The sequence below is a fragment of the Chelmon rostratus genome, chromosome 6 (genome assembly GCF_017976325.1).
Source record: "Chelmon rostratus isolate fCheRos1 chromosome 6, fCheRos1.pri, whole genome shotgun sequence".
Taxonomy (NCBI): domain Eukaryota; kingdom Metazoa; phylum Chordata; class Actinopteri; order Chaetodontiformes; family Chaetodontidae; genus Chelmon; species Chelmon rostratus.
This window is the reverse complement of record NC_055663.1, coordinates 19,642,124-19,654,399: the sequence shown is the minus strand read 5'-3', so window position 1 is coordinate 19,654,399 and position 12,276 is coordinate 19,642,124. Positions and strand designations below refer to the sequence as shown.

General features: G+C 42.9%; 1 protein-coding gene across 1 annotated transcript in view; it reads left to right on the top strand.

Moving 5' to 3' along the window:
- Positions 1–8,351: 8,351 nt before the first annotated feature.
- Positions 8,352–12,276, top strand: part of LOC121607847 (1-phosphatidylinositol 4,5-bisphosphate phosphodiesterase zeta-1-like) — a 16,694-nt gene continuing 12,769 nt past the window's right edge. Inside the window, 4 exon segments of the mRNA XM_041938848.1 lie at positions 8,352–8,541; positions 9,764–9,965; positions 11,698–11,842; positions 12,122–12,274. Coding sequence (XP_041794782.1) covers positions 8,352–8,541; positions 9,764–9,965; positions 11,698–11,842; positions 12,122–12,274 — 690 coding nt within the window.

Genomic DNA, 12,276 nt, shown 5'->3' with positions numbered 1-12,276 from the left:
GAAGTGACGCTGGTGAAAAATGTAAAAATAAGACTTGAGTTGAAACATCCTTGAGGCCGTTGTGTTCATTTACAATACAAACCCAGTCGGCTGCTCACATTTCGGAGCAAAGGAGGTCTAAATATGTAAATGTCCTTGTCAAACTCCATTTTGCTGCCAGATATTTACACAGTGTGAGAGGGCCTGATGGGCTGCACAATAACTCAACTTCCACCCATTCCTGTCTCAGCATAACAGGTGTTTAGACTATTTGCCATAAATTATATTGCTGCCAGATGTTGCCAAGCAACTGATTAATTAGGAGAGGCTCCTGAGTGGGCAGCAGTGGAGCCAGAATGGGTGAGCTCCTCTCAGTCCCAGTGGTCTGAGGAGGTCCACCGGCTCACATATTCAGTTTAACAGACACAGAGTAATCTGCTGTGTATCAATGGGAATCATTAAGATACCACTGAATTTTCACTGCACCTTAAAGTGGAAATAATTAAATACAACAAATGTTACACAGGGTTTGGCTTGGTGCTGTAATAATGAGAAATCCAGTTAAGATTTCTTTGTTACTAAGCAGATGTAAGTGCCTCCCTCCTCCTCTTTCATCTTTAAACACTTACATTTTAATGTCAGCCTCATGGTGGTGAAATGTTTTTACTTTTAGAATTAAAATAATCATTTTGTTCCCCAAGATTTCCCCAATTCAAACATGGAGGTGGATACTTGCAGTTTCATACTTTTCAATGATCGATTTCTCTATCTGCGGCTGGTACAGCACAGGTGGCATTAGAGAGTATTCTGTTTACCGGTTGATTGATGACAACAGGAACATACAGTGAGAATTTAAGGCTGATGTAAAAAGATTTGATTTGAGTGGAGGACTGAAGTACGGTCAGTAGTTTCTTTCAAGTAATCAAATTCAGTGCTTGTTGGAAAGGAATTTTAGAGGAGAAAGCTCTGCGAAACACTGGATCTAACATTAGCATCAAAATGTGTTACTATTAACCCAGACAATAGTGTACCTACCAGGCGTGCAGGCACACAGGTGATGTTCTCTAATTAGCCCCTTGGCACCAGTTGTTCACATTTTCGCTACATTTCAGGTATGACGCAGATGTACACTTAACACAGTAGGCATTGATATACAAGGTCACCTTTACCTTTCCCTGTCACTGGCTTGTGCTGTGTCATACATACAGATGATCTTGCAGATGGGTACTCAAATCGGAATAGTTACTATATCAGTGTGACTTTTGCCTGACTAATATATCTAACAGTTCGCAGGCAGAGAGGGAAATCTTGTTTCCTCCTATTGTGGACTTTTCTGACAGACTGTCAGACGGCATAAATGCAAAGTGTCTGCCTGTGACACCTTTTCACTCTGGTGTCAACACATGTTTTTTTCCTGAGGGCTCGGATTATGACAGGCCGAACTCAACAAATGTAAGGGCACACCATCTGTGAACAGAAATGCGATGATAAGCAATTTAATCACATATCATGATGAATAATTAAAACAGCTGTGGAATAGTCCTTATAAAGCGGTAGAAAGAATAATGCAAATTTAGTTATTAAAGTGTGCTAAAGCTAAAGATTTTTATCTCATTTCAATGATAATTTACATAATATTACGCAGATAATTTCAGCAAAGATATTCACACTATGAAATTTGTATGTAAGCGTGTGCCTTTGACATGATTTCCTGACTGATTTGTGAGTCCCAGAGCTCGAGAGAGGCGCTTAAATATGCCATGAATATTTACTGTTTCTGGTCTCTGAATGAGCTCTTGTCAAAGGACTTTCTAGTGGTGCACAGACCTTCAGGCTGGAGTGATGATTCTCAGTTGGACCAGCAGTACAAACCAAGAAACCGCCTCACATCACATCATACACGTATCACTAAAGCGACAAAGATAGCACAAAACACAAGCAAGCCTTGAACGACAATATGCTGTGTTAATTTGTTGTTAACAGGTGGCCTGTGGATGTCTCAAATTGTGGTAATGGACAGCAGGACTGCAATATTCCTCTGGACTGCCAGACACTGCCCCTCCTGTGCTTCTCCCCACATTTTGGAGAATATGGGCTCACTAAACATTACAAACTCCAGCATGAAGGACAGACATTGTTGTGCCTCAGGAAAGTAACACTTCATAAAGCCATGCCTTGCACAGTGTGCCTGCACCAAAACAGGGCCCATGACTCCAAAGTGCCATTATTGGCTCCCTGAGGCTGTGCAGAACTTTTTACTTACTCATGCCAAAGCCGCATTTTGAGAGCCGCTTACTCTTACTAATGGGCCTTACAAGCTGAATCAGGCTTCCTTTTTCATAGAATCTGATATGTATGTGAGCTTTGGCAGTTTGTTGCTACTGTGAGAGGTTGAGAAAGCTCTCCATCTTTTTTATAATTTGATGAAGGTTGGCTGCGACAACCTTGCCTGATGAATGGAGTCCAGCTCTCTCTTTGCCAGAAATGGCCTGCATCCACAGGGTAGTGGACCACACACACACACACACACACACACACACACACACACACACACACACACACACACACACACACATAAGTAGTGTTCCATAAGCCCAGAGGACATTGCATTGCCATATTAATTTCCTGGAGTCTTACCCCAACCATAACCATAACCACTACTTGCCTAACCCTAATCTTAACCCAAATCTTCACCCTGAAATTTAATAATTAGCATTTTGTCCCCATAAGGAAGCTGCATCCCCACAATATGACTGTGTAAACATATTTATATCCCCACAACATGAGTAATACACATCCACACACATAGACAGATGCTTAATTGACTTACCCAAAACACTCTCAGTTCTTCGACCTTGTTCTGGGGTCCAAGCTGTCTAATAGAGGGTGTAAGTCACATTTTGATGCCTAACTATTTAGGTTAATATGGGTGCATGAATTAGTTGGGAGGATGGAGAAGCTATGTGAACCATGATAGAAAGCTAAATGGTTCCATTTTCCCTGTCAGGTGGATGCACTTGCCTCACATCACCCTTGGCAGTCAGTGAGGCTAAAAGACACCAATTAATCTCCCATGGCTATTATGGGGTAGGATGGCACAGAAAATGGATGGGCAAAGCACACTGAGACGGAAGGAGGATGTGTAATTTGCTGGGGATCACTGCACATTGACTGGAACCAGCTATAATTAAAACAGCAGTCAGCAAAAGTTTGACAATTATGCTATAATTTGTAACAGCAGTAATTAAATTAGCACTCTTCATAGTAGTGCTTTCTAATTATAGTTATACTCTGCATTAGCCATATGAAGTGTTGGCCAATTCATTAGATTTAGGTCAATTTAAGTGACTGGGTCTTTACACAAATTGCAAAGCAACAGAATGAGAGAAAAGCATGACAGCTCATCAGAAAGTTAACTGTATCAGCTTTTAAACATTTCTCCACATCGCCTGCCAAAATATCTTAAAGTGATACGAACAGGCATGAAAGAGAGACTGGTGGCATTATCTGAGATCTGCAGTAAAAAGGGTGCTGCAATCTGTGGCCACTGACTCCACAGAACTCAGGATTTCTGTTGTTTATGTCAAACTCTGTACATGCAACATTTGTGTTTGGTGGGGCGAGACGGATGTGGAGGGCCTGTCGCAACATGTAGGCTCTTGCACACAGTTTGCATGTACCGTCACTGTTAAACATTCCTTAGGATGGATTTAGATCTGAATCATTGTCTCTGTCCTGAGCTGAATAACAAATGAACATCTCTGCCTGCTGCTTTGACTCGCTGATTTCCCTTGGCTGGGATCTCTCCTAATAACCAACTGCCTGCCTCTCTCCACACACCAGCACTGTCAGAGAATGATGACTCTGATGCCTCAACAACATGCAAGCTGCTGGATGGTGTTTTTCTCCGACAGATGGCCATTTGCTCAGGGCTATAGCGATATCTCTGGAATGGAATAGCAAGAATACTAAGCAGCCATGAATTTAGATTCATCTTCTGTAAACAGCAGATTTCACAGCTTTCTATTCAGTGCCCAGATTTTTAAATTTAAGATAAACACTTTGGATGTACAAAAACCAAAATATTTTTTCCCGTTTTTTGCTGGTTGGGCTTCCAACAGTTTCCCCAAGCTAAAGCATATTTGGGATTTCCTGATGACAAACTTGTGCTGGAACCCGAAGGAAGAACGAAGTGGAGAGATCCACATAAAGCAATTGTTCATAATAATGAGCCAATCAGTATTATCTGACTCACCCAGCAGGCAATAAACTCTGCTAGTGTGCAATTTCTGTGGTGTGTGTGTGTGTGTGGCTTATATGGGAATCCGTTAAACCTTATGGCTGCTACACAATTTTAATGTTAACTTTGCTGCAGGTGATGAACAGCATGATTACAACCCTGTCTACTAACATTCAAACATATCAAGGACACATTTAAGTTTCATGCATCAAAATGTGCACAACTCATGAGAAGTGCTGAACATATCTGTACAATGTTAGCTATGTACATTTCTTATTTGCTTTTCCTAAAATATATAAGCTCCAACTAATGCATGATTAAGAGTTTTATTTTTTGGCAACCCAAAGCACTTTTGATAAATACTCAACACTGACCTGGACACAGTACATGTTGACTTTTTGTTATTCAACCAAAACTACAAGTGTTGCAGTAGCTTAAGCAACAAATTGAAAACAGCATGTCTTAGGTTTCAAAATCAGCACTTTATATGCCAAACCACCCACCCTGACCTCCACCTTCCGCAAGTTTGGCAAAGCCCTAGTAAATGAATATATTTTGTAAGGCACCGGGCTGCCAGATGATATGCTACAAGTGCATAAACTATACATGCACGTACTGTATGCCAGAGCTCACAGCTCCTCACCTCTCTAGTTATTCCCTGACATCAGGAATTACCACTGGCATTCTGCAGTCTGACTCAATGCTCCAATGGGCCAATGAATACCAAATGAGCCGGTGGAAATCCAGCTGGGAATACGCTGTCAAAAGGAAATATGGACCCCCCTTTTAAGTACAGAGTACCATTTCAAAAAGGGGCAGAAGTCTGAGCTCCTCTCATCTGAACAGGTGCAGTCTTTGACTCTGCCTTGCCATAGTGTCAAACTTGAGCCTTGGGCTAAGATAAAACCATGATCTCTGCACGTCAAACTGTGATACAAAGCAAAGTGATCAGACTTTTCCCACAATGAGCAGCATGGATGGTGCGGCAGCCGGCTGGTGCATCTGAGCTCCACATGTGTCACGTTGCCTTCCCGCACACACACAAGCACACAAACACACGGGCTGACTGCTGCTCTTTTATTCACCATCGACCCTCCAATATGCACAGATGCACACGAGCACAGAAGCAAAAACCGACAGCTACGCACACAAGCACACTCTGCTCCCAAATGAGTCCAGCTAACCGACTGTGGAGAGGGAGGTGCAGTGATGCAGAGACAGGGGCCATATACAGGGCTCCATGTTCACTGCCTGGGAATTATCACATCAAACCCGTATGCCCAATGGTTCTGACAGGCCCGAGGCCGAGTCATTACAGCCTGGTATAGACAGGAATGACTCCGCTGGACTATGACTAGGCAATGACTATTGTTGTGCACCAGTGATTCACGCCCCACCAATAACATTCAGATTTACACAGACAAGCAGGGAGGAAGTTCTTGTCAAACTTGCTTAAACAACCAACACAGATTCAGTGGAAATGTTCTCTAAGCTTCACCGACTGCTGCATAGATGAGTTTTTTCAGGATGTGTTCACACTTTCGTCCACTGTTGCTTTGACATTTTTGACAATGAAATGATTACTATTGAAATCAATCTTTGGTGCTCTCTAGATGGAGATGCCAGTGCCTCAGTTTAACATGCTGTTGTATGAAATCACAAGCAAGAAGTCATTTGGACAAGATCACTTGGTGAAGCAGAGAGCACTCTGCTTCACCAAGTGCTTCACCAAGTACATACATGCATGTGCTAAGGCCACACAATCCACTAAACTGATTATTCTAATCATTTTTAGATAGTTTTAATTTGCTAGGAGTTAGATTTTTACCTACACCCTGCCCAGAAACATTAGGGTGGTGGATAAAGATTCCTTGTGCCATATTTTCAAGTGGGACAGACTCATGGCCACTGAGTTATTAGCATGTCATTTATCATGTTCCACTTGCACCATTTACAGAATAAACTGCTCACTACTTTCATTTAAATTTGGTAGCAATTACGCAGTGCATTTGAAAGTAACAACAGTTTATGTTAAATAGGCACAACTGGCAACCAGATATCAGGAATCATTACAGATAATCAACAGAGATAATAGCAGGGTTGTACTCGCGGAAGCCAATTGGTTACAGAGCATGTCACATGGCTGCAGCCAGCGACCCCTTGTTGCACGTCATAAACAGCATGCTACATTTGCTAAGTAGCACAACAGACAAAGCATTCAGGCTGAGGCTCATGGAAATGTCATTAGGTTTGCAGGTATTTGGTCTTAAACCAAAATAGTAGACAGGCTGAAATTTTGCTTGCTGATTTTGAGAGAATATTTGCCATTTCACTCTGGATCAAAGTGGTGTTTTGAAATGGAATAAATTTGCTTTTGTGCTTTGCAATTCAGGAGTCAAAATGTGGCAAACATAGAGCTTTATAAATGGACAAATGGTGGCAATGTCCGGACCAAAAGATCAGTTATTCCTTAGAAATCTTGAAATCTGTGAATACCTTTTCAAGATCTAAACAATCAAATAGGACTGAAAACACAGCCTCCATGGTGGAAATGACTAGTGTCTGTTGACCTAGCTTGAGCTAAACTGTGTTTATTTGATGCCTGTGTTACACTGCAGGTTTACACTTCTAATCAGCCAGAGATGTGATGAAAAGATATGAAAGGGTAAGACTTTTCACTCACCGCAGACAGTTTTCACCAGGAAGGAACATGAAGGCAGAAGTTCTTCCCTCACATACTCTATTCTGTCTGAATTCTGCCACCAAGTCCACCGCTCACGTCTGAAAAAATGAGAGGAGACAGACAAGGGGTGAGTTTTAATCTTCCTCTGCCATACTTCAGAGAAGCCGCATGCCATGCGCTTATGATCTTCACTTTTTTTTTTACAAAACATCCACATAGAATCAGAATGTTTTGTCACTATGGCAACAACTTTGTGTACTTTCCAGAAACTGAAAAAGTGAGATTATTTTGAACATTTTTATACCTGACTGATTTCCTGTATACTAAGTATCTATAGAACCGAGGCTCAAAGACCATCAATATCTGAGGTAAGCTGTTGTTTACATGATATCTTATTGAATTTTCAAGAAACACTCAACATTTCAGTCCTTCTGCAGTTGCATCTGGCTAACTCCCACCTCAGCGGTTTACTGTTAGCATGACAAAGTTTTATCCACATCTTCTGTAAGATTGGAGGCTTTTCTTGACTTCATGGCCGTTCGCTAGCTATTTTACACACTGTATACCACTTAACAAGGATCTTCTGGTTTAGATACAGTTGCTACAACTGCATTAAAGCTTAATGAAGATGATAGCCGAGCCGGTTGCTCCATGTTGCTCACACCGAGGCGACAGATGCAGCGGGAGGCCGGCCCACTGCAGGGTACCGGTGACAGCACTGGCTTAGGCATACGTCTCAACTGTCAAGGGCTGCAGAACAGAGAGATGAAAGGCATGGAGGGAGAGAGACAGGGAGACACACAGAAAGCCAGGCAAAGTCACAGACACTTTTGTCTCACTGACTGAAAGGAACGACAAGGAGAGGAGAGGGACTAAAATGAGAAAGTCATACAGACGTTGCTTTAGTATTTGATGGAAGTAAGAGATACAGAGAGGAGAGGGGGGGGGGGGGAGGGAAGGTGCATTGTGAGAGGATGGGAGAACTTTGTGCAGAGTGAAGACCCTGACTTCTCCCGAATTCTCTCTCATGCTGAGTTTGAAAAAGAAGAATTTCAACAGTGAGCTCAGAAAGCTGGGCTATATCTCTGAGTTGACATTTCTGTTCACTATTTCCTGTATATTTTTAGAGAGCAAGTGAAGTGATGTGTCTTTGAAACACTTACAAGTGTTTAAAGTATCTAAAAGATGGCACCGTAAGGAATAATTGGGAGTATTGTGCTTTAAATGGACCTAAATTCAACATTTCTTTCTTTCTAACACTATCATGGCAGACATTCAGCCTTGCAGAAAAGCACAAGCCTTAAATAAATTAGTGGTAGACATGTACTCTTCTTCAGAATTGCATGTTGAGCTCATAAAAGTTGAAAGTTTCACAAAGAAACTAAAGAACAACTTCCCGGGATAAACGACAAGGGATTAAGAGGCTATAATGACTGTGTGCAGGGCAAGATGAAGAAAAGCAAGGCCCCCTCCACTAGGAGAGCTCAAATCCAGCATCTGTACCAACGCTACGCCTCAGGCCAGATGACACTGCCTGCCTGCGTCCTCCTCAAGTTCCTCCACAAGGAGCAGATGGAGCTCACTGCAAATGAGGAGACGGCAGAGAGCTTGATTGATAGATATGAGATTGAAGAGACAGGTAAGCGGAGGGAGAGCTGTGTACCATATCAGGCTGCTCACTGCTCATTACTGTGGGTTAAAAATGTAATGTCTGTAAAAATCAAGGCTTTGTCACGTAATGATGCTAATTTAGACAAAACAGGAGTTAAGGTCTAAGCTCCAGTGATTCCTGGCCGACAGAGTGAAGTCTAGAGGCAGGGGGTTGAAATGACAGAAGGAAAATGGAAGAGTCAGGCATGTCAATGGACTAGTAGACCAGATGTTGTCTCGGGCCTGGTGTACTTCTGGCTAATTCACAGCATCAAAAGCAGAAAAACAAGGAAACAGCAGCACAATTAAGGCTCACAGCCAGTCTGTGCTGCAGCTTAACTGAAGGCCTCACGTTTTTCACTTTATCGTACAGTTTTTGAATCCGACAGAATGGGAACTACCTGAAAACAGAGGAGGTGCAGAGTTGATGTTAGATGTCAAAGCTCTGATGTCCTTGGTTGAGCCTACCGCGAGCTGCACGAGCAACAAAGCAGACCTTTGGACTTGTTACAGCAGACAAGGCACAGGTGAAACTAATTTTCGTTAGTGACGGCTCAGTTCCATCAAGTGCCCCAATGAGCCACGACAGTGAGCCAGCACGCGCGATGCATGCAGTGCAGTTGTTTTAACGTTATCAATTACTCCTGTGCTTTCCCCTGCTGTGAAAAACAAAAACGTCTGCCAATTTTAATCTCAGTTATTGGATGTTTCCTGCAGCGGTGCTCCCTGGGAGCTGTAGCTGACTTCTCCCCTCGTGGCCTTGTCTTTGACGTTTTAATCAAACCAGACTTGTGTCAGTGAAGTTGCTCGTACTTCGGACCATTCTGTAGTTTTACACTCACCTCAGACTGAGCATACTTGTGTTTTTAAATGTCACTCTCGTTCAGATTTTACTGAAGTTGTGTCCTGTTATAATTGTAACTCAGTAACCTTTATTGAGTAGCTGTATTTTGAAGGAGCTAGTTTATAGTGGCATGGCTCTAGAGGTAGTCTGTTGGTCTGTCTGCTTTGTTCTATTGGATGGATTCCCATAAACCTTTGTACAGACAGTCATAATGCCAAAAAGATAAATTCTAATGACTTTGGACTTTTCATCTAGCACCATCATCGGGTTGGTTAAAATAAGTATAATAATAATAATTGATAGATGAAATGATGCTGATTCTGACTGTAACTGACAGAGTGCCTCCTCCCTCCTCCTCCTCCTCCAGCCAGAGAGAGCAGGTCCATGACATTCGAAGGATTTCTCAGATACATGGAGTCCAAAGACTGCTGCGTGTTCGACCAGGCCCACACATCCGTGTACCAAGACATGAACCAGCCTCTCACCAGTTACTTCATCTCCTCATCACATAACACCTACCTGACTGGAGATCAGCTGGTGGGAAAGAGCCACCTGGATGCCTATGTCTGGTAGGAAAGTACAGTGCAAGCAGTACAGCTTGTGTTCTTCATGATGCAGCACTTCAGGAAAACAAAAAAAATCCCTATATATATATATATATCAGCCTGCATCAACTAATCTGCTAAATATATTTTACTTTTTTATGTAGGTCAAAACAAAAACAAATGATAAGGCCAATTTAAACAGTGTTTGGCTCTGATACAGATCTGAAAACCCCTCAATACACTATTATCTTCTCTCTCAAGTTTCTCCTCCAGAGCTACATGTGTGTTATCTGGATACTCTCCTTTCCTCTCATTTCATGGACCCACTCATGTGCTGAGGCAGACAGTGAAATTGCTGTGGTCCCTTTATGGGGTAATGGAGGTGATTACAAAAGGGGCTGATGGCAGCACAAGTGCTGTATTTATGGTCCCTGTGAAAGTGCTGAGCGCCCCGGCTGGCTGGTTGAGTGGAACCCTCCAAACCAGCAGCCTGGAAGCTCTGGTTTACTTAGATAATGAAATAATCATCGAGAGAGGAGAACAAAGTGGCACGAGGAGGAGGTGGCATTTTAGAAATCCCACCGGCTCACAGGTGGGAGAGTGGAGGAATACAAGATTAACAAAAGCCTATAGGAGGAGGAGGAATACACTCTTTCGAAAGCTGGATGAAAAGATTGACACCACTCTCATGTCTGTGCATTAAGGACGGAGCTGGTGTCAGGCCATTGTTAGCGTAGCTTAGCATAAAGAGAGGAAGAAGGGGGAAACAGCTAGCCTAACTCCATTGCAGAGCACTGTACATGCACATTTAAACTGTATGCAATTGAAAAATGCAAAACAAAAATCTCACTTATAACCTCAGTTACATGACGTTCCCTGTCTCTTTCTCTGCACGCTGTTGCTCTCCACAGTCAGCTGTACAATTAAACACAAAATCATAATAAATCAATATGAAAGATAACAAAGCAGCCAGAATATTAATTAAAAAATGAACTCGATGTGCTGTCCAGTCATCCATTCTCTGAAATGCAGGAGGCAATTACAGAGCTTGCAACATGATTCTCACAGTAGCAGAGGGGCTGCAAAGCGAGTCTGCAGAGCACAAGGCAATCATGACGTTTCTGCAACCAAAGAGCGGAAGTGAAAGAGCAACATGCAAGTGCTGAAGAAACTCACGGCAGGCGCGTGATCGTGTGCGCCGCCATTTAAATGCAAAACAGCAATATTCTGATTCCCCAAAAAGCAGAACCATTCCACAGTCAAACTGTCTGGAGTAAAAGGGTGATATAACTTTGCATCAGGGTTGCCAGAAAATGTATCATTGCCACAGTTGTTATTTGCCCAACCCCTGCTGTGAAAGTGATATCATTTTTGTCCACCACCAACAGCAAGAAATATCTTATAACAACAAGACACATTCTGTGCTGCGTAAACTTGACTTGAAAGCACAGAAATGGAAATGCACCCTTTTCTGGGGTTAAATGAGGAGCAGATTCACTCAGGTGGTGGATGCTGTTGGAATAAATTATAAGATTGCAATGTTTGCTGCACATTATCCACGTGTATTGATATACAGCCATATGTCACATGTGAGGAAGTGGCTTTCGTGGCTCTGCTGTGAGAACTTGTGAAAAGGAATAGCAAAGTTTGTGCTTCAGCTCTTCACTTCTAATTCCTGATGCAGTACATTACAAGTGCTTATCATAGCAGTGCAGCTCAGTGTGTCTGTCTATGTGTGTGTGTTTGTGTGGCACAGTGCTCTGAGGAAAGGCTGTCGCTGTCTGGAGATTGACTGCTGGGATGGGCCCGACATGGAGCCTGTAGTCTACCATGGCTACACCCTGACCACCAAGATACTCTTCAAGGATGTCGTCACCACTGTGAAGCAACATGCCTTCGAGGTATGTAGTATGTTACATGGACTGGTGCTCCAGGCATCTAACTCAGTGTTCACTCGTGCCTCTGAAGGCCCCAGGAGACCCCACTTAGCTGCATTTCCCCTAATTAATAGCATCTCTGATAGTAATGCTTTGCTTGCACGTTGTCTTTGATTCAGGCGTTTCGGGCCCTTCTCTGTGATGTGTCTTTAATTGAGAGCCTGCAGAGAGAGCAGCAGATCCAGGTTGATGCTAATTGTTTGAAATGGGGTTTGAGTCATGATTATATTTATGTGTTGACAGGTGTCTGCTTATCCCGTGATTCTGTCGTTGGAAAACCATTGCTCGCAGGAGCAGCAGGAGGTCATGGCACAGTACCTCATCTCTATCCTGGGGGACAAGCTGCTGAGAGCTCCCTTGGAACACTTAACCACCAGAGACCTCCCAAGCCCAAATGT